At 42.5% G+C, this 27263-nt stretch overlaps 2 protein-coding genes across 2 annotated transcripts in view; both read right to left on the bottom strand.

The window, feature by feature from the left end:
* The window catches only part of rps21 (ribosomal protein S21), a 92896-nt gene that overhangs the window by 27734 nt on the left and 37899 nt on the right, over nt 1-27263 (bottom strand). The window lies entirely within an intron of this gene.
* cables2b (Cdk5 and Abl enzyme substrate 2b) overlaps nt 8323-27263 on the bottom strand; it is a 79285-nt gene continuing 60344 nt past the window's right edge. The window contains exons 6-9 of the mRNA XM_045692864.2: nt 26875-26972; nt 23160-23266; nt 21951-22155; nt 8323-20544 (exon numbers count right to left, since the gene is read on the bottom strand). Coding sequence (XP_045548820.2) covers nt 20404-20544; nt 21951-22155; nt 23160-23266; nt 26875-26972 — 551 coding nt within the window. The 3' untranslated portion in view covers nt 8323-20403. The remainder of the gene's footprint in view (nt 20545-21950; nt 22156-23159; nt 23267-26874; nt 26973-27263) is intronic.

Below are 27263 nucleotides of genomic sequence, written 5' to 3'. Positions count from 1 at the left end.
CCTGTAGCCATTGTGTAATGACCTCATTCAATGGTTCATTCGAGAGAGTGCATTATTGGGGGTCAAGTACTTTTGCAAAAGTATCTTAAGCATTAAAGATGTAGTTTAACTCGGACTGTGTGTGTTTGCAACTCTTCTCATTTGGTATACGCAGAAATGAGCAGAAGCTATCATCTACCTTTTCATCTACCTTTTCTCTGAGTCCACGTGGAGTGAGCATGGAGAGAGAGATCCAGTCCAAACTTCTCTCATGCTGCTGGTGTACTGATAGGAAAATGGACAAGGACATAATGGACTGTAAAGGACAGTGGTGGCTCAGATGAGAGACATTATCAAGGGCCATCCACTTTGAACATGTGCCATTAAAAGGATGAACTGAAACATTATCTGATGAAAAACAAGAGGATACGCCAGGAAAGGAAGAATGAGTGCCGTGAAGGAGGGTGTTCAACCGTGCCCGTAATTGATTTAGGCTTATCCAAAATTGTTTATTTGGGGTATCAGGTTGATTGTGGAGGTCTGCACACTGCAAAAATGTATAGTAATTTAGACTAGAAATGCATTGAAATACCAATCTGTCATTACCACAGGTGATGAGAAACGTTAGGGTCTTAAATTAAAGTGATAGAACCAACGTGAAGCACTAAGGACTGTCATTCTACATTTGGTTTAGATCATTTATCAATAGTTAAGATTATAATTAGAAAGGCAAGGCTACTAGAGACAGAGCTGTGCCCCTTGGGCTAACCTTGCCCCAATCTCATTCTTAGCAAGGTTGGTGTGAAACTGTTATAACATGTGTTCTATCTCTCTTCCCTGTGAAATGTTATTAAATTAAGATTTCAGCAGCTATCATGTTTTCTGCTCCTCCAGAGGATGGTGAAACAGTTAGATGCCAACTCTGGATGAGCCCCCATTTCCCCCCTGTATATACGGACGATGAGTAATGATTGAAGGTTGTTTTTCTTTTAACAAGTTAAGGGTAAAGTCATCTAAACCCTTAACCTATTTACATTATGTGGATCACTGAGCTGATGAGCAAGTCAATGCAACTCGATTGTGGTAAGAAATACGGAAACAATGGTTAACATTGAGAGGTGTATTCACCTCTGAATCTACAGATCCCTTGTGTATGTGTTGATACTCACTCCCATTAATAGAAATATAACCTTATTATGATTATATTATTATCATACTAAGTGGATTGTACAACCCAGAATGAAGGGTTTGAAATGATGAAGTGTCTGGGTTTTTTCTGTGTTGATTTCCCTTACTTTACTAGAGTATAGAATATTTCGATATAGAAGCTGTTCTAATAACCAATTTCTGTGTTCATGCAAGTGACTGATTTAACGAATCCTCACTTATCAGTATCTGCAATTTAGCAGTACGCCCAGACCCTTGTTTTGAGAACGAACAAAATATATCTCAGTTTCAAGGTCTCTCAGCTTAAAGAGAAGAACCCTCGTGAGGTATTGGTCTGTCACATGTTATGAACCAGTATTGGTCGGTCACATGAATGAAACAAAACGGTAATGACTAATTAATTATGCTAAATCATTCAAATATTACTTGTCTGTGTATAGCCGTATATAAGACAACTGCTGGGTCTGCCCAGGCAGAGCTCCTGATTGACATGTTTACTATGGTGCATTTAGTTGGTTGGAATAAATTATGATTCATTTAAGATTGACTTTGAGTGTCCCTGTGTAAGAATTTATGTGCATTACGTCATCGTGCACAGATTTTTATCCGCAACAAGTCAGTTTTGTGGAGTGGAGGCTGCTGAGTGGAACACTGCTCATATTAATGTCTGGAACGGAGCGAATGGAATGGCATCAAACACACGTGTTTAATGTATTTGATACCATTCCACCTATTCCGCTCCAGCCATTACCATGAGCCCATCTTCCCCAATTAAGGTGCCACTACCCTCCTGTGGTGGAAACACAGCACTGGTGAGAAAATGTGCATAACGAACAGTTATTGTGCTGACATTGCTTTCAATAACTTTGATTGAAACTCAAACCTGAAAACGTTGATCAATAGTCACATACTTACATCCAGATCAACAATGAATTTACATGGCAAAATATTGTAGCAATCTTAACCCAACACCTAAGCAACCGCATGAAAAGGTTTGGATCTCTACGTGTAACGGCTAAAGGTGTTGATGTTGACAGTCGCATTTTCCCAACAGTAAGATGAGAAAACAAAGCGCTGGTGCGATGGGATTGGTCAGAGCTATAAGAACATTGAGACTCGGTATAACGTGCTTTTTGACTGGCAGAAAAACAAAGGGGAGGATGGCTACCACACCAGTGTTGATAGATAGGATAGAGACAGAGAGGATAGATATAGAGAGGATAGAGAGGATAGAGGCAGAGAGGATAGATATAGAGATAGAGAGGATAGAGAGGATAGAGATAGAGAGGATAGAGATAGAGGCTAGATATAGAAAAGATAGATAGAGAGGATAGAGATGATAGATAGAGAGGATAGAGATAGATAGGATAGAGATAGATAGGATAGAGAGGATAGAGATGATAGATAGGATAGATATAGCGAGGATAGAGATAGAAGCTGTGAACGATCTGAGAGACAAGGCAAGAAGGGCATTCTATGCCATCAAAAGGAACATACAATTCAACATACCAATTAGGATCTGGCTAAAAATACTTGAATCAGTTATAGAACCCATTGCCCTTTATGGTTGTGAGGTCTGGGGTCCACTCACCAACCAAGAATTCACAAAATGGGACAAACACCAAATTGAGACTCTGCATGCAGAATTCTGCAAAAATATCCTCCGTGTACAACGTAAAACACCAAATAACGCATGCAGAGTAGAATTAGGCCGAAACCCGCTAATTCTCAAAATCCAGAAAAGAGCCGTTAAATTCTACAACCACCTAAAAGGAAGTGATTCCCAAACCTTCCATAACAAAGCCATCACCTACAGAGAGATGAACCTGGAGAAGAGTCCCCTAAGCAAGCTGGTCCTGGGGCTCTGTTCACAAACACACCCCACTGAGCCCCAGGACAGCAACACAATTAGACCCAACCTAATCATGAGAAAACAAAAAGATAATTACTTGACACATTGGAAAGAATTAACAAAAAAACAGCGCAAACTAGAATGCTATTTGGCCCTAAACAGAGACTACATAGTGGCAGAATACCTGACCACTGTGACTGACCCAAACATAAGGAAATCTTTGACTATGTACAGACTCAGTGAGCATAGCCTTGCTATTAAGAAAAGCCACCGTAGGCAGACCTGGCACTCAAGAGAAGACAGGCTATGTGCACACTGCCCACAAAATGTGGTGTAAACTGAGCTGCACTTCCTAACCTCCTGCCAAATGTATGACCATATTAGAGACACATATTTCCCTCAGATTACACAGATCCACAAAGAATTCGAAAACAAAACCAATTTTGATAAACTCCCATATCTATTGGGTGAAATAGCACAGTGTTCCATCACAGCAGCAAGATGTGTGTCCTGTTGCCACAAGAAAAGGTCAACCAGTGAAGAACAAACACCATTGTAAATACAACTCATATTTATGCTTATTTATTTTCCCTTGTGTACTATTGTACATTGTTACAACACTGTATATGTACATAATATGACATTTGTAATGTCTTTATTCTTTTGAAACTTCTGTGAGTGTAATGTTTACTGTACATTTTCATTGTTTATTTCACTTTTGTATATTATCTACTTCACTTGCTTTGGCAATGTTAACACATGTTTCCCATGCCAATAAAGCCCCTGAATTGAATTGATAGAGAGGACAGAGATAGAGGATAGAGATAGAGATGATAGAGAGGATAGAGACAGAGAGTATAGAGATAGAGATGATAGAGAGGATAGAGACAGAGAGGATAGAGATAGAGAGGACAGAGATAGACAGGATAGAGATAGAGAGGATAGGATAGAGAGGATAGACAGAGATGACAGAGAGGAAAGAGATAGAGCGGATAGATATAGAGATGATAGAGAGGATAGAGATAGAGATGATAGAGAGGACAGAGATATAGGATAGAGATAGATAGGATAGAGATAGAGAGGATAGCGATAGAGAGGATAGATATAGATAGGAAAGAGATAGAGAGGATAGATATAGATAGGAAAGAGATAGAGAGGATAGAGATAGAGATGATAGAGAGGATAGAGATAGAGATGATAGAGAGGACAGAGATAGAGATGATAGAGAGGACAGAGATAGACAGGATAGAGATAGAGAGGATAGAGATAGAGAGGATAGAGATAGAGAGGATAGATATAGAGAGGATAGAGAGGATAGATATAGAGATGATAGAGAGGATAGATATAGAGAGGATAGATATAGAGATGATAGATATAGAGAGGATAGATATGATAGAGATAGAGATGATAGAGAGGACAGAGATAGAGGATAGAGATTGACAGCATAGAGATAGAGAGGATAGATATAGAGAGGATAGAAATAATCGATAGAGAGGATAGATAGAGACAGAGAGGATAGACATAGAGATGACAGAGAGGAAAGAGATAGAGCGGATAGATATAGAGAGCATAGAGATAGAGAGGATAGAGATAGAGAGGATAGATAGAGATAGAGAGGATAGATATAGAGAAGATAGATAGGATAGATAGAGGATAGATATAGAGAAGATAGATATAGAGAAGATAGGATAGATATAGAGAGGATAGATATAGAGAGGATAGAGAGGATAGATATAGAGATGATAGAGAGGATAGATATAGAGAGGATAGATATAGAGAGGATAGAGAGGATAGATATAGAGATGATAGAGAGGATAGATATAGAGAGGATAGAGAGGATAGATACAGAGAGGATAGATATAGAGAAGATAGATTGGATAGAGATACATAGGATAGATAGAGGATAGATATAGAGAAGATAGATATAGAGAAGATAGGATAGAGATTGAGAGGATAGAGAGGATAGAGAGGATAGATATAGAGAGGATAGATAGGATAGGATAGAGACAGAGGATAGACATAGAGATGACAGAGAGGAAAGAGATAGAGCGGATAGATAGAGAGCATAGAGATAGAGAGGATAGACTTAGAGAGGATAGATAGGATAGATATAGTGAAGATAGATTGGATAGAGATAGATAGGATAGATAGATAGAGGATAGATATAGAGAAGATAGATATAGAGAAGATAGGATAGAGATTGAGAGGATAGAGATAGAGAGGATAGAGAGGATAGATATAGAGAGGATAGAGATAGAGAGGATAGATATAGAGAGGATAGATATAGAGATGATAGAGAGGATAGATATAGAGAGGATAGAGAGGATAGATATAGAGAGGATAGAGAGGATAGATATAGAGAGGATAGATAGGATAGAGATTGACAGGATAGAGATAGAGAGGATATATATAGAGAGGATAGAGATAGAGAGGATAGAGATAGAGAGGATAGATATAGAGAGGATAGAGAGGATAGATATAGAGAGGATAGAGAGGATAGATATAGAGATGATAGAGAGGATAGATATAGAGAGGATAGAGAGGATAGATATAGAGATGATAGAGAGGATAGATATAGAGAGGATAGAGAGGATAGATACAGAGAGGATAGATATAGAGATGATAGATATAGAGAGGATAGATAGGATAGAGATTGACAGGATAGAGATAGAGAGGATATATATAGAGAGGATAGAGATAGAGAGGATAGAGATAGAGATGATAGAGAGGATAGATATAGAGAGGATAGATATAGAGAGGATAGATATAGAGAGGATAGAGAGGATAGATATAGAGAGGATAGATATTGAGAGGATAGATATAGAGAGGATAGATAGGATAGAGATTGACAGGATAGAGATAGAGAGGATAGATATAGAGAGGATAGATATGATAGAGATAGAGAGGATAGAGATAGAGATGATAGAGAGGATAGATATAGAGAGGATAGAGAGGATAGATATAGAGAGGATAGAGAGGATAGATATAGAGAGGATAGATATAGATAGCATAGAGATAGAGAGGATAGATATAGAGAAGATAGATTGGATAGAGATAGATAGGATAGAGATAGAGAGGATAGATATAGAGAGGATAGAGATAGAAATAATAGATAGAGAGGATAGATAGATAGGATAGAGACAGAGGATAGACAGAGATGATAGAGAGGAAAGAGATAGAGCGGATAGATAGAGAGCATAGAGATAGAGAGGATAGACATAGAGAGGATAGATAGGATAGAGGATAGATATAGAGAAGATAGATTGGATAGAGATAGATAGGATAGATAGAGGATAGATATAGAGAAGATAGATATAGAGAAGATAGGAGAGATTGAGAGGATAGAGATAGAGAGGATAGATAGAGAGGATAGAGATAGAGAGGATAGATATAGAGAGGATAGAGAGGATAGATATAGAGATGATAGAGAGGATAGATATAGAGAGGATAGATATAGAGAGGATAGAGAGGATAGATACAGAGAGGATAGATATAGAGAGGATAGATATAGAGAGGATAGAGAGGATAGATATTGAGAGGATAGATATAGAGAGGATAGATATAGAGAGGATAGATAGGATAGAGATTGACAGGATAGAGATAGAGAGGATAGATATAGAGAGGATAGATATGATAGAGATAGAGAGGATAGAGATAGAGAGGATAGATATAGAGAGGATAGGGATAGAGAGGATAGAGATAGAGTGGATAGAGATTGAGAGGATAGAGATAGATAGGAAAGAGATAGAGGATAGAGATAGAGGATAGATAGATAGGAAAGAGATAGAGAGGATAGATATAGAGAGGATAGAGATAGAGAGGATAGACATAGAGAGGATAGACATAGAGAGGATAGATAGGATAGAGATTGAGAGGATAGATATAGAGAGGCTAGAGATAGAGAGGATAGAGATAGAGAGGATAGATATAGAGAGGATAGATATAGAGAGGATAGAGATAGAGAGGATAGACATAGAGAGGATAGACATAGAGAGGATAGATAGGATAGAGATTGAGAGGATAGATATAGAGAGGCTAGAGATAGAGAGGATAGAGATAGAGAGGATAGATATAGAGAGGATAGATATAGAGAGGATAGAGATAGAGAGGATAGACATAGAGAGGATAGACATAGAGAGGATAGATAGGAAAGAGATTGAGAGGATAGATATAGAGAGGCTAGAGATAGAGAGGATAGAGATAGAGAGGATAGATAGGAGTGTGAGTTGAAGTAACAGTGGGACAGATTCCAACCCATGCCAGCTCTGGTATATGTGTGCTGGGCCTGCAGCGCTAACCGCGATTCCTTCTGTTCATGCTTTGTCGGCTACGCACCTTTTAAAGGCAATGTTCCCGTGTTTGGGGAGACAGTATTCATGGAAAACTCGGAAATAACCTCGAAACAGTGCATACCAGACAACGCGTGATGGGATTGAACCCTGGCCTTAATCCTGGGGACCCAAAGGGGCTGGTTTTGCATTAACACACCTAATTCATCTCATCAACTCATCAACAAACCTTTTATTAGCGGAATCAGGTATGTCGTGCCGGGGAAAAAACAAATAAAGCACCTCTTTGGGTCCCGAGGACCAGGATTAAGGGCATCTGTTTGCATTTGCAAATCTCAAAGTAACTCCATCTACGGACTTCTATGTTAATCTCAAAGTAACTCCCTCTACGCAGTTCTATGTTAATCTCAAAGTAATCCCTCTATGTAGTTCTATGTTCATCTCAAGGTAACTCCCTCTATGTAGTTCTATGTTAATCTCAAGGTAACTCCCTCTATGTATTTGTAGGTTAATCTCAAGGTAACTCCCTCTATGTATTTGTAGGTTAATCTCAAGGTAATCCCTCTATGTATTTGTAGGTTAATCTCAAGGTAACTCCCTCTATGTATTTGTAGGTTCATCTCAAGGTAATCCCTCTATGTATTTGTAGGTTCATCTCAAGGTAATCCCTCTATGTATTTGTAGGTTAATCTCAAGGTAATCCCTCTATGTATTTGTAGGTTAATCTCAAGGTAATCCCTCTATGTATTTGTAGGTTCATCTCAAGGTAATCCCTCTATGTATTTGTAGGTTCATCTCAAGGTAATCCCTCTATGTATTTGTAGGTTCATCTCAAGGTAATCCCTCTATGTATTTGTAGGTTCATCTCAAGGTAATCCCTCTATGTAGTTCTATGTTCATCTCAAGGTAATCCCTCTATGTATTTGTAGGTCAACCACAAGGTAATCCCTCTATGTAGTTCTATGTTAATCTCAAGGTAACTCCCTCTATGAAAGTAGTCCAGCCAATTGAAAAACAGAAAACAACACACATTAGTATGGTCAGAAAATATAGATTATATTGTTTTTTCCTCTGCAATTAAACAACAACAACAACAAATAAAACAGCAGTTTTTCTCACCCAGTAGGAAGGTAGACTGGCACCCTATTCCCTTCACAGTGCACTACTTTTGACCAGGACCCATAGGACTTTGTTTAAACGTAGTGCACTATGAAAATAGGCTGCCATTTGGGACTAACCGGTATTCGCAGACAAACACACACACACACACACACACACACACACACACACACACACACACACACACACACACACACACACACACACACACACACCACACCATACACACACACACACACACCATACATACAAGGTGATACGGACAATAAAACATTTCATGATTACAAACAATTTACCAACTATAAAAGGGATCACATTTAGGATAGTATTATTACCCCCCAAAAAACGTAATCTAGTTCTAGTCATCTCTCCCCAATAAGTGATAATAATTTATATAACAGAGTTGGTGCTATACACACAGTCTCTTTAAGAACAGGGTCAGTCCTTTCTCCGGTTACTTTCCCATAATTCCCCTTGGTTTTCCAGAAATTCACAGATTTCCTGCTTAATCCCTCGTAATTCCAGGAATCTTCTAACCAGGAATTATGGGCAAATTACAGGAATTTTTGCAACTATCTTTTAACAGAGACATATACCCAATTGATACTTACAGGAATCAACAGCGAACAAGGACTAGCCTGGACACCAGTCTGCTTCTGCTCTCCTTCCTTATGGAAATGTCATGCCAAACACATTTGAAACAGACTGGCAGCCAGGTTAGGGAAGGATTTACTACGAACTGAAGAATTATTGGAGTCAGTGCTAGCTAAAATGTGACTGACAGGAAATAACAGTAAGCAGTTATTTAGGATGCATGTGATTTGTAAATCCGTCGATACGCAGGTGATCTGGAATACCACCAATGTGTTAAGAGTGAACCTGTATGGAGTCTCTGGGCCATTGGAAACACTGCGGCCGGTTGCCAGAGATTTCGAGTTTTGGTCAAAGTAAAGTCACAGTGTCACAATGCATAAAATACCAATAATGCTTTGCTACAACGTCTGTGTTAAAAAAAACAAAAAAAACATCCCACTTTGAAAAGAAGGTTAGGATTGAATATACAGCATTTTGCTGACAGATACGATTATGATTGTTCTCACGCATACACAGTAAATAAAAGTATATATTCTTTATCTGTATAGAGATGTTATGTTACTCAGGCACTTTGTTCGTTGTGCACGTCTGTGAGCGAGCGATTGAAACACAACACATACAGTTGAAGCTGGTAGTTTACATACACTTAGGTTGGAGTCAGAAGGTTACATACACACATATACATACACACACAAATACATACGTACAGTTGAAGTTTACATACACTTAGGTTGGAGTCATTAAAACTCGTTTTTCAACCACTCCACAAATTTCTTGTTAACAAACTATAGTTTTGGCAAGTCCATAAGGACTTGTGAACGATCTGTAATTTTTCCAATAATTATTTACATACAGATTATTTCACTTATAATTCACTGTATCACAATTCCAGTGGGTCAGAAGTTTACCTACACTAAATTGACTGTGCCTTTAAACAGCTTGGAAAATTGCAGACAATTATGTCATGGCTTTAGAAGCTTCTGATAGGCTAATTGACATCATTTGAGTCAATTGGAGGTGTACCTGCGGATGTATTTCAAGGCCTACCTTCAAACTCAGTGCCTCTTTGCTTGACATCATGGGAAAATCAAAAGAAATCAGCAAAGACCTCAGAAAAACAATTGTGGACATCCACAAGTCTGGTTCATCCTTCTCAAACGCCTGAAGGTACCACGTTCATCTGTATAAACAATAGTATGCAAGTATAAACACCATGGGACCACACAGCCGTCATACCGCTCAGGAAGGAGATGCGTTCTGTCTCCTAAGAGATGAATGTACTTTGGTGCGAAAAGTGCAAATCAATCCCAGTACAACAGCAAAGGACCTTGTGAAGATGCTGGAGGAAACAGGTACAAAAGTATCTATATCCACAGTAAAACGAGTCCTATATCGACAAATCCTGAAAGGCCGCTCAGCAAGAAAGAAGCCACTGCTCCAAAACCGCCATAAAAAAGCCAGATTACGGTTTGCAACTACACATGGGGACGAAGATTGTATTGTTTGGAGAAATGTCCTCTAGTCTGATGAAACAAAAATAGAATTGTTTGGCCATAATGACCATCGTTATGTTTGGAGGAAAAAGGGGGACGCTTGCAAGACAAAGAACACCATCCCAACTATGAAGCACGGGGGTGGCAGCCTCTAGTTGTGAGGGTGCTTTGCTACAGGAGGGACTGGTGCACTTCACAAAATAGATGGTATCATGAGGGAGGAAAATTATGTGGATATTTATTTTTACCTTTAATTAACTAGGCAAGTCAGTTAAGAACAAATTCTTATTTTCAATGACGGCCTAGGAACAGCAATAAAGTGGTGATCCTGCCTTGTTCAGGGGCAAAATGACAGATTTCTACGTTGTCAGATTGGGGATTCGAACTTGCAACCGTTTGGTTACTAGTCCAACGCTCTAACCACTAGGCTACCCTGCCACCCCACAATACATATTGTGGATATATTGAAGCAACATCAGTCATGAAGTTAAAGCAATGACCCAAAGCATACTTCCAAAGTTGTGGCAAAATGGCTTAAGGACAACAAAGTCAAGGTATTGGAGTGGCCATCACAAAGCCCTGACCTCAATCCTATAGAAAATATGTGGGCAGAACTGAAAAAGCGTTTGCGAGCAAGGAGGCCTACAAACCTGACTCAGTTACACCAGCTCTGTCAGGAGGAATGGGACAAAATTCACCCAACTTATTGTGGGAAGCTTGTGGAAGGCTACCCGAAACGTTTGACCCAAGTTAAACAATTTAAAGGCAATGCTACCAAATACCAATTGATTGTATGTAAACTTCTGACCCCCTGGGAATGTGTTGAATGAAATAAAAGCTGAAATAAATAATTCTCTCTACAATTTTTCTGACATTTCACATTCTTAAAATAATGTGGTGATCCTAACTGACCTAAAACAGGGATTTTTTTTTACTAGGATTAAACGTCAGGAATTGTGAAAAACTGAGTTGAAATGTATTTGGCTAAGGTGTGTGTAAACTTCCGACTTCAACTGTATAATGAACTAAATATTATATTTACATTTCCTTTTTCCTCAATCATCACGAGGAGACATCTCCTCTGTAATGTTCCACACAAGATGGCATTAACAGGGTATAATCCAGACGGGTTATACCCAGGTTAACTAACGACCCAGTCACCCTAGATGTAAGAGGTTAACACATAGCAGTAACATCAACCTTTTGTTATCTGTTATCCCCAGGACACTTTTTACATGCGGATTGTACATGACATAGATGTTGAACCACCTTAGACACAGACAGACAGACAGACAGACAGACAGACAGACAGACAGACAGACAGACAGACAGACAGACAGACAGACAGACAGACAGACAGACAGACAGACAGACAGGAACTATACCACCCTGGACATATCTTTACTCTACTGTTAAAAAATGTACGATACTGTCTGACAACACATTGCAAATGTATGATTCTGTTAACAGTATCTCTTTGGGGAAAGTACAAAAAAACATCCCTTTTGAAAAAGGTAACTTAACCAAGGCCTAACTTCTGATCGACAACACAGGGAAGGAACAGAACGGACAGGGGGAAAAAAAACAAGTCAAATCTACCATCTACTTCTAAAGCCTTATGACGTCACGCTGTTTTTAACACTTATAACACACTGGTAGTTATAACAGTTGTAAAACAATTATAACACATTGATTATAACAGTGTGATGATCAAAGTTGTCACTCACACAAAACAAAACAATGGCTAAGACAGGAAATGGAAAACAGGAAATAACAATATGATGACTGAGTGCACAAAACATTAAGAACACCTTCCAAATATTGAGTTGCACCCCGTTTTGCCCTCAGAACAGCCTCAATTCATCGGGACATGGACTCTACAAGGTGTTGAAAGCGTTCCACAGGAATGCTGGCCCATGTTTGACTCCAATGCTTCCCACAGTTGTGTCAAGTTGGCTAGATGCTACCATACCCCGTTCAAAGGCACTTACATATTTTCTCTTGTCCATTCACCCTCTGAATGGCACACATACACAATCCATGTTTCAATTGTCTCAAGACTTAAAATCCCTTCTTTAACCTGTCTCCTCACCCTTCATCTACACTGATTGAAGTGGATTTAACAGGTGACATCAATAAGGGATCATAGCTTTTACCTGGATTCACCTGTTCTGTGTTTGTTCCTTTTATACTGTGTTGAAGAAACATACAGGACACATGGTAGAGTACAAGACAAGGGTTACGTCCCAAATGGCACCCTATTCCCTACATAGTGTATTATTTCTGGTCAAAAGTAGTGCACTATTTCTGGTCAAAAGTAGTGTACTATATCTAATCAAAAGTAGTGTACTATATCTAATCAAACGTAGTGTACTATATCTAATCAAAAGTAGTGCACTATATCTAATCAAAAGTAGTGTACTATATCTAATCAAAAGTAGTGCACTATATCTAATGAAAAGTAGTGCACTATATCTAATCAAACGTAGTGTACTATATCTAATCAAAAGTAGTGCACTATATCTAATCAAACGTAGTGCACTATATCTAATCAAAAGTAGTGTACTATATCTAATCAAAGGTAGTGCACTATATCTAATCAAACGTAGTGTACTATATCTAATCAAAAGTAGTGCACTATATCTAATCAAAAGTAGTGTACTATATCTAATCAAAAGTAGTGTACTATATCTAATCAAAAGTAGTGCACTATTTCCAATCAAACGTAGTGCACTATATCTAATCAAAAGTAGTGCACTATATAGGGAATAGGGTGCCATTTGGGATGTCCTCCAAGTTGTACAGTGGCACGTGTTCAGACACGCATAACGATACGTAAACATTACATGCACAGAGGTGGAAAAGGAAGAAGTTGAACACAACACAGAGCACCAATAAAACGTGGATCAATATATATTTATCATCTCTAACGTAGAGTGTGATTTCATAACAATAAGACAGCGGCTGCGTTTAATACGGTGCCCTGTTTTCCTATATAGTGCACTTCTTTTGGCCATGGCTATAGGGGCTCATCAAAAGAAGGGTGCCGATTTAGCCACACACACACACACACACACACACACACACACACACACACACACACACACACACACACACACACACACACACACACACACACACACACACACACACACACACACACACACACACACACACACACTGCATCTTGTTGAACACTGTAGTACCTCAGTACAAGGTTTGGTAAGCCTCTTTTTTTCTTTCTCTTAGCAACAATAATCATCGTTATCACGTTGGTACAAAACAATTAAAATGTAGCAAAATATCAGACAGACGACATCTCAAATGGTACCCTAGTCCATAAACAGTCACCTACTTTTGACCAGAGCCCTTGCCATTTGGGATGCGACCCACCATTTGTGAAGTCCATCAGTGACAACAGTCATAATGTGAATATACTGTGTTTCTGTAGCTCATCGACTATGCTAGCTGGAAGACTCAGGGGTGCACCCCCCCCATAGGCCCTGGTGAAAAGTAGTGCACTACATAGGGAATAGGGTGCTAAAGTAGTGCACTACATAGGGAATAGAGTGCTAAAGTAGTGCACTACATAGGGAATAGAGTGCTAAAGTAGTGCACTACATAGGGATCAGAGTGCTAAAGTAGTGCACTACATAGGGAAAAGGGTGCTAAAGTAGTGCACTACATAGGGAAAAGGGTGCTAAAGTAGTGCACTACATAGGGAATAGGGTGCTAAAGTAGTGCACTACATAGGGAATAGGGTGCCGTTTGGGACACACCCTCACCGGCCGTGGTTGTCGTCATCCGATCAAGATCAAGATTTGTCGCGTTTACACATGGTAACACCATGCCTCTTATCTGCCCACTGCATCCGCATTGTGATCGGATTCCCTGGTCCCTCCCTGTATGCAAATGAATCCAACCTGCCTTGGCCCTCCCTTATGACACAAGCTCTATAAATGAACAGAAAACAGCACACTTTTATATTTGGATCCCCCCCAGTACTGCTGCTCATTCCGTTCACCAGCTCCGGAGGTCTACGTCACCGGCCTTCTAGGCGTCACTGAACTGGATCGTCACCCACTCCTGGTTCCCATTCCCCCTGATTAGTAATTGTATATATGTGCCCTCTGTTCACCATTGTCTTGGTCGGTAAGTGTTCCCATGTCCGTTTGTCTTGTGAGTACCTGTGCTTTGTTATTTCGGCTTTCGTGCTGCGTGTATTGTGAACTCGTTATTATGGGTCATGTCCCGTGTATTGTTGTGCATTTGTTATTACGGGTCACATTCCGTGTATTGTTGTGCATTTGTCATTACGGGTCACGTCCCGTGTATTGTTGTGCATTTGTTATTACGGGTCACGTCCTGTGTATTGTTGTGCTTTTGTTATTACAGGTCACATTCCGTGTATTGTTGTGCATTTGATATTACGGGTCACGTCCCGTGTATTGTTGTGCATTTGTTATTACGGGTCACATTCCGTGTATTGTTGTGCATTTGATATTACGGGTCACGTCCCGTGTATTGTTGTGCATTTGTTATTACGGGTCACGTCCTGCGTATTGTTGTGCTTTTGTTATTACGGGTCACGTCCCGTGTATTGTCGTGCATTTGTTATTATGGGTCACATCCCGTGTATTGTCGTAAATTTGTTATTACGGGTCACGTCCCGTGTATTGTTGTGCATTTGTTGTTAAGGGTCAAGTCCCGTGTATTGTTGTGCATTTGTCATTACGGGTCACGTCCCGTGTATTGTTGTGCATTTGTTATTACGGGTCACGTCCCGTGTATTGTTGTGCATTTGTTGTTAAGGGTCAAGTCCCGTGTATTGTTGTGCATTTGTCATTACGGGTCACGTCCCGTGTATTGTTGTGCATTTGTTATTACGGGTCATGCCCCGTGTATTGTTGTGCATTTGTTATTACGGGTCACGTCCCGTGTATTGTTGTGCATTTGTCATTACGGGTCACGTCCCATGTATTGTTGTGCACTTGTTATTATGGGTCACATCCCGTGTCGTGTATTGCGGGTCTCGTCCAGTCTATTTATTAGAGGTTTCACCTCGCTCTTTTGTTTGGGTTACATCCATGTGTTATTGTATACGTGTTTGTTTTGGGCTTCGTCCTGTGCCTTTTCATGGCATGTTGTATATTTTGGGTGGAGTATTCAACTCCCACTATTACAAATTCCTGCGCCCGTCTCCAATCATTTATACAACAATAGTTGTTATACTCTCCTCATAACAGCCTGTACAGTTAATAGTTTTACACTCTCCTCATTACAGCCCGTACAGTCAATAGTTTTACACTCTCCTCATTACAGCCCGTACAGTCAATAGTTTTACACTCTCCTCATTACAGCCCGTATAGTCAATAGTTTTACACTCTCCTCATTACAGCCCGTATAGTCAATAGTTTTATACTCTCCTCATAACAGCCTGTATAGTTAGTAGTTTTACACTCTCCTCATTACAGCCCGTACAGTCAATAGTTTTACACTCTCCTCATTACAGCTTGTATAGTCAATAGTTTTACACTCTCCTCATTACAGCCCGTATAGTCAATAGTTTTACACTCTCCTCATTACAGCCCGTATAGTCAATAGTTTTACACTCTCCTCATTACAGCCCGTATAGTCAATAGTTTTACACTCTCCTCATTACAGCCCGTACAGTCAATAGTTTTACACTCTCCTCATTACAGCCCGTATAGTCAATAGTTTTACACTCTCCTCATAACAGCCTGTATTTGTTATCCAACCATTAGAGCCAGGGCGTAATACGCTACTGTTCCGATATCCTCCACTTGCCGTACAAATCAATAGCATTATATGGGCTCCCGAGTGGCACAGCTGTCTAAGGCACTGCGTCTCAGTGCAAGAGGTGTCACTACAGCCCCTGGTTAGAATCCAGGCTGTATCACATCCGGCTGTGATTGGGAGTCCCATAGTGCGGCGCACAATTGGGACAGCGTCGTCCGGGTTTGGACAGGGTAGGCCGTCATTGTAGATAAGAATTTGATCTTAACCGACTTGCCTTGATAAATAAAATATTCTCTAAAAAACGGTTTTGTAGACGTAGGAGGTTGCGTCCAGGCAACTTATAGCAAGACGCGTAATCAAATTATTAAAATGGATAAAAGCATGTGAAGTCAACGGCTTTATAAAGGAATAACGTGTTAATATAAAAGTAGCCTAAAGTATCCTCCGTGTTGTGTATCGTATCCTCCGTGTTGTGTATCGCATCCTCCGTGTTGTGTATCGCATCCTCCGTGTTGTGTATCGCATCCTCCGTGTTGTGTATCGCATCCTCCGTGTTGTGTATCGCATCCTCCGTGTTGTGTATCGCATCCTCCGTGTTGTGTATCGTATCCTCCGTGTTGTGTATCGTATCCTCCGGGTTGTCATATTTGACAGTGGCCTCGTTCACGCTTACAGACACCTACAGTATGTAACTTTATGTGTCTGTTTGGACATATTCTGCACTTAATTGCTAGCGATTTGTCTGGAAAATGCTCAAAGAGTTACAGAATATAATAGAATTGTCACGTCCTGACCAGTAAAAGGGGTTATTTGTCATTGTAGGATGGTCAGGGCGTGGCAGGGGGTGTTGTTTTTGTGTGTTTTGGGGTTTGTTTGTTTCATGGGGATTTGTTCTAGTTTTCATTTTCTATGTTCATTTTCTATGTGTGGCCGAGTATGGGTTCCAATCAGAGGCAGGTGTCTTTCGTTGTCTCTGATTGGAAGCCATACTTAGGCAGCCTGTTTTTTCCTTTGGGTTTGTGGGTGGTTGTTTTTCGCATAGTCAATGTTACCTTAAGGAACTGTCGTGTGTAATTTTGTTAATTTTTGTTTAAGTGTTCACTTCATACGTTAAATAAGAAGATGAGCACTCAACACGCTGCGCCTTGGTCTATGCATTTCGACGCATGTGACAAGAATATAATAACATCTAAAATGATTACATTATATTCCAGGAGTCCAATTCTTAGATAGGCCTTAACAGTACCAAATGATTTTTATTTTGATATGCAGGGAGAACGACCATGCTTTGGTTTGTTCCAAATCATTGATTAGTTATAATTCAGTAACAGAGTCTCTTTCACTCATCGAGGGTTGATAGACTGATATAACAGTATTACAGAATTTAAACTGAACTAAAAATGTATTGGGGATGCATGAGATGGACTACGATGGAGTTGCAACAGGAGAGAGCAGTTCACGACAAGGTATAATGTGGAGGCCTGATGTTCCCCTGTACCTTTAGATCAAGGTATAATGTGGAGGCCTAACTTCCATAGACAAGCCACTGTAATATAATACCACTGCACACTTTTCATATGTGATATATAAACTGAATTAGCCTATTCACAGCAGCTTTCCCTTAATATTACCACAGCACTGTCCAGAATGAACGGTGGGCGGGTGTGGGATGGTCACCCAATACCGCATCCAGCTCTGAAGAAACTGGACACTGGGTTCTTCTGTTCCCATCCAGCTCTGAAGAAACTAGACACTGGGTTCTTCCGTTCCCATCCAGATCTGAAGAAACTGGACACTGGGTTCCTCCGTTCCCATCCAGCTCTGAAGAAACTGGACACTGGGTTCTTCTGTTCCCATCCAGATCTGAAGAAACTGGACACTGGGTTCTTCTGTTCCCATCCAGCTCTGAAGAAACTGGACACTGGGTTCCTCCGTTCCCAATCCACATCTGAAGAAACTGGACACTGGGTTCTTCTGTTCCCATCCAGATCTGAAGAAACTGGACACTGGGTTCTTCCGTTCCCATCCAGATCTGAAGAAACTGGACACTGGGTTCTTCCGTTCCCATCCAGATCTGAAGAAACTGGACACTGGGTTCTTCTGTTCCCATCCAGCTCTGAAGAAACTGGACACTGGGTTCTTCTTTTCCCATCCAGATCTGAAGAAACTGGACACTGGGTTCTTCTGTTCCCATCCAGCTCTGAAGAAACTGGACACTGGGTTCTTCTTTTCCCATCCAGATCTGAAGAAACTGGACACTGGGTTCTTCTGTTCCCATCCAGATCTGAAAAAGACGGTCGAGTTTCCAACTTGGAATTCTGAGTTGGATGACCGTTCGAAAACAATTTTTCCCAGTTGTAGCTCCAAGTTGTCTTGAACGCACTGACATCAGAAGCCGGAGATATCCAAGTTCCCGAATTCCGAGTTGCCAGTTGTTTTGAATGCGGCATTACTACCTCAACTGGCCTGTGTGATTTATTTGAGAGAACGGGACAACCGTAACGTTGGCCAAATGTATACGCTTTCGTTGTCAGGATACGTTGACACTTCAAGGCCGTATCCGTACTAGATGCATCTTTGACTACCTCTGGAAGTGGTCAGGAAGAGCTAATCAAAATCAAATCGCAATGTGTCTTTTGATTGTCTACACCTGTCGACAAATGTGGGCACAATCAGAATGTGGACAAGATCAGGACAACAGACGCATGTTAGAACCAAGTATAAACAGGGCTAAAGATGGATGCTTGGTTATGATGGTGTAAACAGGGCTAAATGCTTGGTTATGATGGTGTAAACAGGGCTAAATGCTTGGTTATAATGGTGTAAACAGGGCTAAATGCTTGGTTATGATGGTGTAAACAGGGCTAAATGCTTGGTTATGATGGTGTAAACAGGGCTAAATGCTTGGCTATGATGGTGTAAACAGGGCTAAATGCTTGGTTATGATGGTGTAAACAGGGCTAAATGCTTGGCTATGATGGTGTAAACAGGGCTAAATGCTTGGTTATGATGGTGTAAACAGGGCTAAATGCTTGGATATGATGGTGTAAACAGGGCTAAATGCGTGGTTATGATGTTGTAATAAGACCTATGTGAGTTAAGCTACAAGGGTTACAATATAAATATCCCTTCTGCTGCGCTGATAGAATATACTAAATATACATCTCAGAAAGGATAAATATATTAAATGTATTTTTTGTTAAATGTTTGTGTGATGTTATTTGTTTTCCCTTTAACTGTTATTCCTGTGGTAAAGTCACGACTCATGTTGCTAACTAGTAACCGGTATTCCTGTGGTAAAGTCACGACTCATGTTGCTAACTAGTAACCGGTATTCCTGTGGTAAAGTCACGACTCATGTTGCTAACTAGTAACCGGTATTCCTGTGGTAAAGTCACGACTCATGTTGCTATCTAGTAACCGGTATTCCTGTGGTAAAGTCACGACTCTTGTTGCTAACTAGTAACCGGTATTCCTGTGGTAAAGTCACGACTCATGTTGCTAACTAGTAACTGGTATTCCTGTGGTAAAGTCACGACTCATGTTGCTAACTAGTAACCGGTATTCCTGTGGTAAAGTCACGACTCATGTTGCTAACTAGTAACTGGTATTCCTGTGGTAAAGTGACAGACCTCACATTTGATCCCAATGCTACTGTTGAACTTGAGGAATATGGCAGCATGAACACTTTCAGGTTCAGAATGTGTAGAAATAGATGTAATGTAATTTGTTGACATTATGGGTGTCATTTCTTCTTCCCGTGAGGGTAAATACCAGGATTGTTACTGATTATGAGTGTGTGTGGGGTCAGTGCTATAGGGGGTCACAGGACATACCTAAGCCTTTACCACATCATATCGCTCTTAATTTCTCTCTCATCTTCTTTCTTTCCATCTCTGCTCCCTTTAAATGTCTTAATTTGTCTCTCCTTCATCCCCCCCCCCGTGCTTCGACACCTGCATTGCTTGCTGTTTGGGGTTTTAGGCTGGGTTTCTGTACAGCACTTTGTGACATCAGCTGACATAAGAAGGGCTTTATAAATACATTTGATTTGATTGATTGATTGATTGATTGATTGAATGATTGATGTCCAGTCTTCAGTCCTAGTAGGTGGGGCTCCTGTCCCAGTGGACGTGGCAGGGGTCTGGTCCTAGTTCTGCTGCACCAGGCGTCGGTAGTGTGGCATGATGGTGCTCTCAGGCAGGTACAGAGCCATCTCCAGGGCAACAAGGATCGTGAACTCAAACGGGATCAACTCTCGCCGACTGATACGGAAACGCTCCTCCAGTTTCTACAGTAGAAGAGTTTAGAAGAGATGAGAGAGAGATAAGAGAGAGAGAGAAGAGAGAGGAGAGAGTGAAGAGAGAGAAGAGAGAGGAGGGAAAGAAGAGAGAGGAGAGAGTGAAGAGAGAGAAGAGAGAGGAGAGAGTGAAGAGAGAGAAGAGAGAGGAGGGAAAGAAGAGTGAGTGAGAGAGAGAGTGAGAGAGAGAGCGAGGGGGCGAGAGAGAGAGAGAGAGCAGCGAGAGAGAGGAGAGGAAAACAGAGGATGACTTTAAGGGCTATTAAAGAGCTAGGAGGTAACCTATTCCCTAGTACACAATGCACTACTTTTGGCCAGAGCCACATAGTAAATAGGGTGCCATTTTAGATTTGCCCTTAGATATCTGTCCATTCAATTCAAGGGGCTTTATTGGCATGTGAAACATCTGTTAACATTGCCAAAGCAAGTGAAGTAGATAATATACAAAAGTGAAATAAACAATAAAAATGAACAGTCTCAGGGTCAGTTTCCACACACTACAGGAAAATCTGAGGTTTAGCAATATAAACTCTTATATAATGTCCCTACTAACTGCTGCTTTGTGTAAGAAAAACATGAGGGCCATGTGGGTCAGAGGGGCCATGGGGGTCAGAGGGGCCATGGGGGTCAGAGGGGCCAGAGAGGCCATGGGGGTCAGAGGGGCCAGAGAGGCCATGGGGGTCAGAGGGGCCAGAGAGGCCATGGGGGTCAGAGGGGCCATGGGGGTCAGAGGGGCCATGGGGGTCAGAGGGGCCATGGGGGTCAGAGGGGCCAGAGAGGCCATGGGGGTCAGAGGGGCCATGGAGGTCAAAGGGGCCATGGGGGTCAGAGGGGCCATGGGGGTCAGAGGGGCCATGGGGGTCAGAGGGGCCATGGGGGTCAGAGGGGCCATGGGGGTCAGAGGGGCCATGGGGGTCAGAGGGGCCATGGGGGTCAGAGGGGCCATGGGGGTCAGAGGGGCCATGGGGGTCAGAGGGGCCAGAGGGGCCATGGGGGTCAGAGGGGCCATGGGGGTCAGAGGGGCCATGGGGGTCAGAGGGGCCATGGGGGCCATGGGGGTCAGAGGGGCCATGGAGGTCAGAGGGGCCATGGGGGTCAGAGGGGCCATGGGGGTCAGAGGGGCCATGGGGGCCATGGGGGTCAGAGGGGCCATGGGGGTCAGAGAAGGGAACAGCCTCAAGTAACAAAAGGAAACCCTAAACAACGGAGCAACATGACTATTCTCAAATGGAAAATGTTTCCCAGAATACACCTGTTGTTGGGATTAGAAAGAACTCTGAACGGAGGTTGTTAGTTTAGTCCAGGAGCTTAACGTTGGTCCAGCAACAAGCTCTCAAAGAAAACACAACAAAACAGCCAATAAACACATAAAGGGAACAGTAATAATATCCACGTACATCTATGAGCTGTGTTACGTCTTGCTTCTTGAGGTCGCTGCTGATCTTAGCGGCGAGGAGCACGCAGGCGGCGGACACCAACTTCCTGTTGTGTTTGTTGAGTCGCCCCTGGAGGACCAGCTTCTCAAAGTACACAAACGCCATCGCCACGGTGACCGGCTGCAGTCCGCAGTCATCACCCACCGTACGTATCTCCCTTTTCAGACTGGAGGAGAGTGAGAGAGAGAGAGAGAGAGAGAGAGAGAGAGAGAGAGAGAGAGAGAGTGAAAGAGAGAGAGAGAGTGAGAGAGAGTGAGAGAGTGAGAGAGAGAGAGTGAGAGAGAGAGAAAGAGAGAGAGAGAGTGTGAGAGAGAGTGTGAGAGAGAGTGTGAGAGAGAGAGAGTGTGAGAGAGAGAGAGAGAGAGAGAGAGAGAGAGAGAGAGAGAGAGAGTGTGAGTGTGAGAGTGAGAGAGAGAGTGTGAGAGAGAGAGTGACAGAGAGAAAGAGAGAGAGAGAAAGAGAGAGAGAGTGTGTGAGAGAGAGAGTGTGTGTGAGAGTGAGAGTTTGAGAGTGAGAGAGTGAGAGAGAGAGAGAGAGAGAGAGATCAATTTAATATGGGTTTCTATTTTAACAAACCTAACTCAATGGTCAATCTAAACGCAAGCGGTGGCGCTATAGGTCCAGTGGTGTGTCCGAAATATTGTTGCGATTTTCACTATCACCAATTATAGGCGCGCTTGCTGGCGTTGCCGCGAAAAGGGCCAGGTTTTTATGAATAAACAAGTTTGTGGGTGTGTTGAGGCTTGGTCTCTCACTGGCCAATCAGAACGCGTTCCATGGCGAAATATGTGATTGTTTCAAGTTGTGTATTTAGTTGTGTTTTTTTTGTTGTATTTTATGTGTTGCCTTGGAAACAACTCCAATTCCAATGTTAGAAACAAAAAATTAAATGTAAACATCTTTGCAAAATATATTATCTTGTCATTTTAAGTCATTTTATTGGCTTCAATAGCATTCACAGTGATATAGGGGCTAGGACTACTGTAAAATGCATTACGGCTGAGCATGGACATGCCAGACATTGTCAATTAGAAACATTTTAATTAATTATTGATAAGGTCTTACATTTTTGGGGAATTAATCATTCTAATTAAACTCTAAATGAAACAACAACTTGTTTTAAATAGGCTGTCACACACACACACACACACACACACAACTGTAGTATACCTCCTGATCTTGCTGAGAGTCAGCTTGACTTGAGGAAACTTCTCTTTAAACGTCTCATTCATGTCCTTCTTCAGATCAGATGGCTTCACGTACTCTATCACTGTCGTCTAGAGTGAGGGAGAGAGAGGGGGAGGAGAGAGGGAGAGAGGGAGGGAGAGAGAGAGGAGGGAGAGGAGAGAGGGAGGGAGGGGAGAGAGAGGGAGGGAGAGGAGAGAGGGAGGGGAAGAGAGAGAAGGGGTAGGGGGAGGAGAAAGGGAGAGAGAGAGGGAGGGGAAGAGAGAGAGGGAGGTAGCGGGAGGAGATAGGGAGAGAGAGGGAGGGAGAGAGAGGGAGGAGGTAGGGGAAGAGAGAGAGAGGGAGGTAGGTAGGGGTAGGAGAGAGGGAGAGAGATAGGGAGGGGAAGAGAGAGAGGGAGGTAGGGGCGGAGAGAGGGAGAGAGAGAGGGAGGGGAAGAGAGAGAGGGGGTAGGGGGAGGAGATAGGCAGAGAGAGAGGGAGGTAGGGGTAGGAGAGAGGGAGAGAGAGAGGGAGGGGAAGAGAGAGAGGGAGGTAGGGGCGGAGAGAGGGAGAGAGAGAGGGAGGGGAAGAGAGAGAGGGGGTAGGGGGAGGAGATAGGCAGAGAGAGAGGGAGGTAGGGGTAGGAGAGAGGGAGAGAGAGAGGGGGTAGGGGGAGGAGATAGGGAGAGAGAGAGGGAGGGGAAGAGAGAGAGGGAGGTAGGTAGGGGTAGGAGAGAGGGAGAGAGATAGGGAGGGGAAGAGAGAGAGGGAGGTAGGGGCGGAGAGAGGGAGAGAGAGAGGGAGGGGAAGAGAGAGAGGGAGGTAGGGGCGGAGAGAGGGAGAGAGAGAGGGAGGGGAAGAGAGAGAGGGGGTAGGGGGAGGAGATAGGCAGAGAGAGAGGGAGGTAGGGGTAGGAGAGAGGGAGAGAGAGAGGGGGTAGGGGGAGGAGATAGGGAGAGAGAGAGGGAGGGGAAGAGAGAGAGGGAGGTAGGTAGGGGTAGGAGAGAGGGAGAGAGATAGGGAGGGGAAGAGAGAGAGGGAGGTAGGGGCGGAGAGAGGGAGAGAGAGAGGGAGGGGAAGAGAGAGAGGGAGGTAGGGGCGGAGAGAGGGAGAGAGAGAGGGAGGGGAAGAGAGAGAGGGGGTAGGGGGAGGAGATAGGCAGAGAGAGAGGGAGGTAGGGGTAGGAGAGAGGGAGAGAGAGAGGGAGGGGAAGAGAGAGAGGGGGTAGGGGTAGGAGAGAGGGAGGGGAAGAGAGAGAGGGGGTAGGGGGAGGAGATAGGGAGAGAGAGAGGGAGGGGAAGAGAGAGAGGGAGGTAGGTAGGGGTAGGAGAGAGATAGAGAGAAAATATTCATCAATAACTCTATAACGTTTTTAATTTGGCCCAATAAAAGAAAACCCATGATGGAATCTAATAACAATGGTAGCTTTGCATGAATGGACTGTGTATAGTAGTAAAATAAACCTTTACATTATATATGGTTATAAATATGTCTTCACAGTGTACAGTCTGCTAGAGGCCATTCCATACAGTCTGGGAAGTTGAACTATTCTAGTTTACTCCAAAGCACCTGTCTACAGAGACAAGGCCAAGACGTCTGTCTAGCGATTAGAACCCTGTCTAGTGATTAGAACACTGTCTAGTGATTAGAACACTGTCTAGGGATTAGAACCCTGTCTAGGGATTAGAACCCTGTCTAGGGATTAGAACCCTGTCTAGGGATTAGAACCCTGTCTAGCGATTAGAACCCTGTCTAGGGATTAGAACCCTGTCTAGCGATTAGAACACTGTCTAGCGATTAGAACACTGTCTAGCGATTAGAACACTGTCTAGCAATTAGAACACTGTCTAGCAATTAGAACACTGTCTAGGGATTAGAACCCTGTCTAGCGATTAGAACCCTGTCTAGCGATTAGAACACTGTCTAGCAATTAGAACACTGTCGAGCAATTAGAACACTGTCTAGCAATTAGAACACTGTCTAGTGATTAGAACCCTGTCTAGCGATTAGAACCTTGTCTAGCGATTAGAACCCTGTCTAGCGATTAGAACCCTGTCTAGTGATTAGAACACTGTCTAGCAATTAGAACACTGTCTAGTGATTAGAACAATGTCTAGTGATTAGAACCATGTCTAGTGATTAGAACAGTGTGATTATATTCAGAATTCTAAGTTCAACATGACTGTCATAAGCGTCGTTGTATGTAGACCAAAACGCAGCGGGTATGTGAATGCTCATCTTCCTTTTATTGAAGAAAAAAAATAACAAAACACTTACACAACACAAACGTCAAAAAACAGTCCTGTAAGGTGCTCAGACTATACACGGAAACAACCACCCACAAACACAAGAGAAAATTAACCCACTTAAATGTGGCCTCCAATTAGAAGCAACAACAACCAGCTGTCGTTCCCAAAACTAACATAGGTATAGAAAAACTAGAAAACCCACATAGAAATAGAAAACATAGAACATAAACCAAAAACCCCGAAACACACTAAACAAACACCCCCTGCCACGCCCTGACCCAAACTACAATAACAAATAACCCCTTTTACTGGTCAGGACGTGACAATGACTGGAGAATAACAGTGTAGCCCCCCCCCCCCCGAAACTAAATCAATGGCAGCTACAGGTTAAATGGGCTACAGGTTAAATGTTGAAAGCAGTTACCACAGGTCAACGAGCAGTTGACTGAGGAGTTAAAGGGATTTCCCCCATGATGTGACTATAAACCTAATAATAAATCTAACAACATCTATCTAGGCTGTGTTTATATAACTCAATGTCTATATAAACTCAGCAAAAAAAGAAACGTCCCTTTTTCAGGACCCTGTCTTTCAAAGATAATTCATAAAAATCCAAATAACTTCACAGATCTTCATTGTAAAGGGTTTAAACACTGTTTCCCATGCTTGTTCAATGAACCTTAAACAATTAATGAAGCATGCAGCTGTGGAACGGTCATTAAGACACGAACAGCTTACAGACGGTAGGCAATTAAGGTCACAGTTATGAAAACGTAGGACACTAAAGAGGCCTTTCTACTGACTCTGAAAAACACCAAAAGAAAGATGCCCAGGGTCCCTGCTCATCTGTGTGAACATGCCGTAGGCATGTTGCAAGGAGGCATGAGGACTGCAGATGTGGCCAGGGCAATAAATTGCAATGTCTGTACTGTGAGACGCCTAAGACAGCGCTACAGGGAAACAGGATGGACAGCTGATCATCCTCGCAGTGGCAGACCACGTGTAACAACACCTGCACAGGATCGGTACAGCTGAACATCACACCTGCGGGACAGGTACAGGATGGCAACAACAACTGCCTGAGTTACACCAGGAACGCACAATCCCTCCATCAGTGTTCAGACTGTCCGCAGTAGGCTGAGAGAGGCTGGACTGAGGGCTTGTAGGCCTGTTGTAAGGCAGGTCCTCACCAGACATCACCGGCAACAACGTCGCCTATGGGCACAAACCCACCGTTGCTGGACCAGACAGGACTGGCAAAAAGTGCTCTTCACTGACGAGTCGCAGTTTTGTCTCACCAGGGGTGATGGTCGGATTCGCGTTTATCGTTGAAGGAATGAGCGTTACACCGAGGCCTGTACTCTGGAGTGGGATCGATTTGGAGGTGGAGGGTCCGTCATGGTCTGGGGCGGTGTGTCACAGCATCAACAGACTGAGCTTGTTGTCATTGCAGGCAATCTCCCTCCCTACCATGTATGAGGCGAAGATCAGGACTCTCTTGTGTTTCCCACAGGGCCACTGGGGGTCACTCAGAAGGTTGGGGTCATAGTCTCCAATGTCATCCACACCTGGAGAGTTACAGAAAATACATTAACATTAGATCACACACACACACACACACACACACACACACACACACACACACACACACACACACACACACACACACACACACACACACACACACACACACACACACACACACACACACACACGCACACACACACGCACACACACACGCACACACACACACGCACACACACACACACTTGGGAAATGAAGTGAAAATGGACCATCATTTTATTATTGACCTCAAACCTGATAGAAACCCAGCTATACAAATAAATAACATAATTCAT

Source organism: Salmo salar, chromosome 13 (assembly GCF_965601325.2).
Source record: "Salmo salar chromosome 13, fSalSal1, whole genome shotgun sequence".
Lineage (NCBI taxonomy): Eukaryota > Metazoa > Chordata > Actinopteri > Salmoniformes > Salmonidae > Salmo > Salmo salar.
This window is presented reverse-complemented; position numbering and strand designations above follow the sequence as displayed.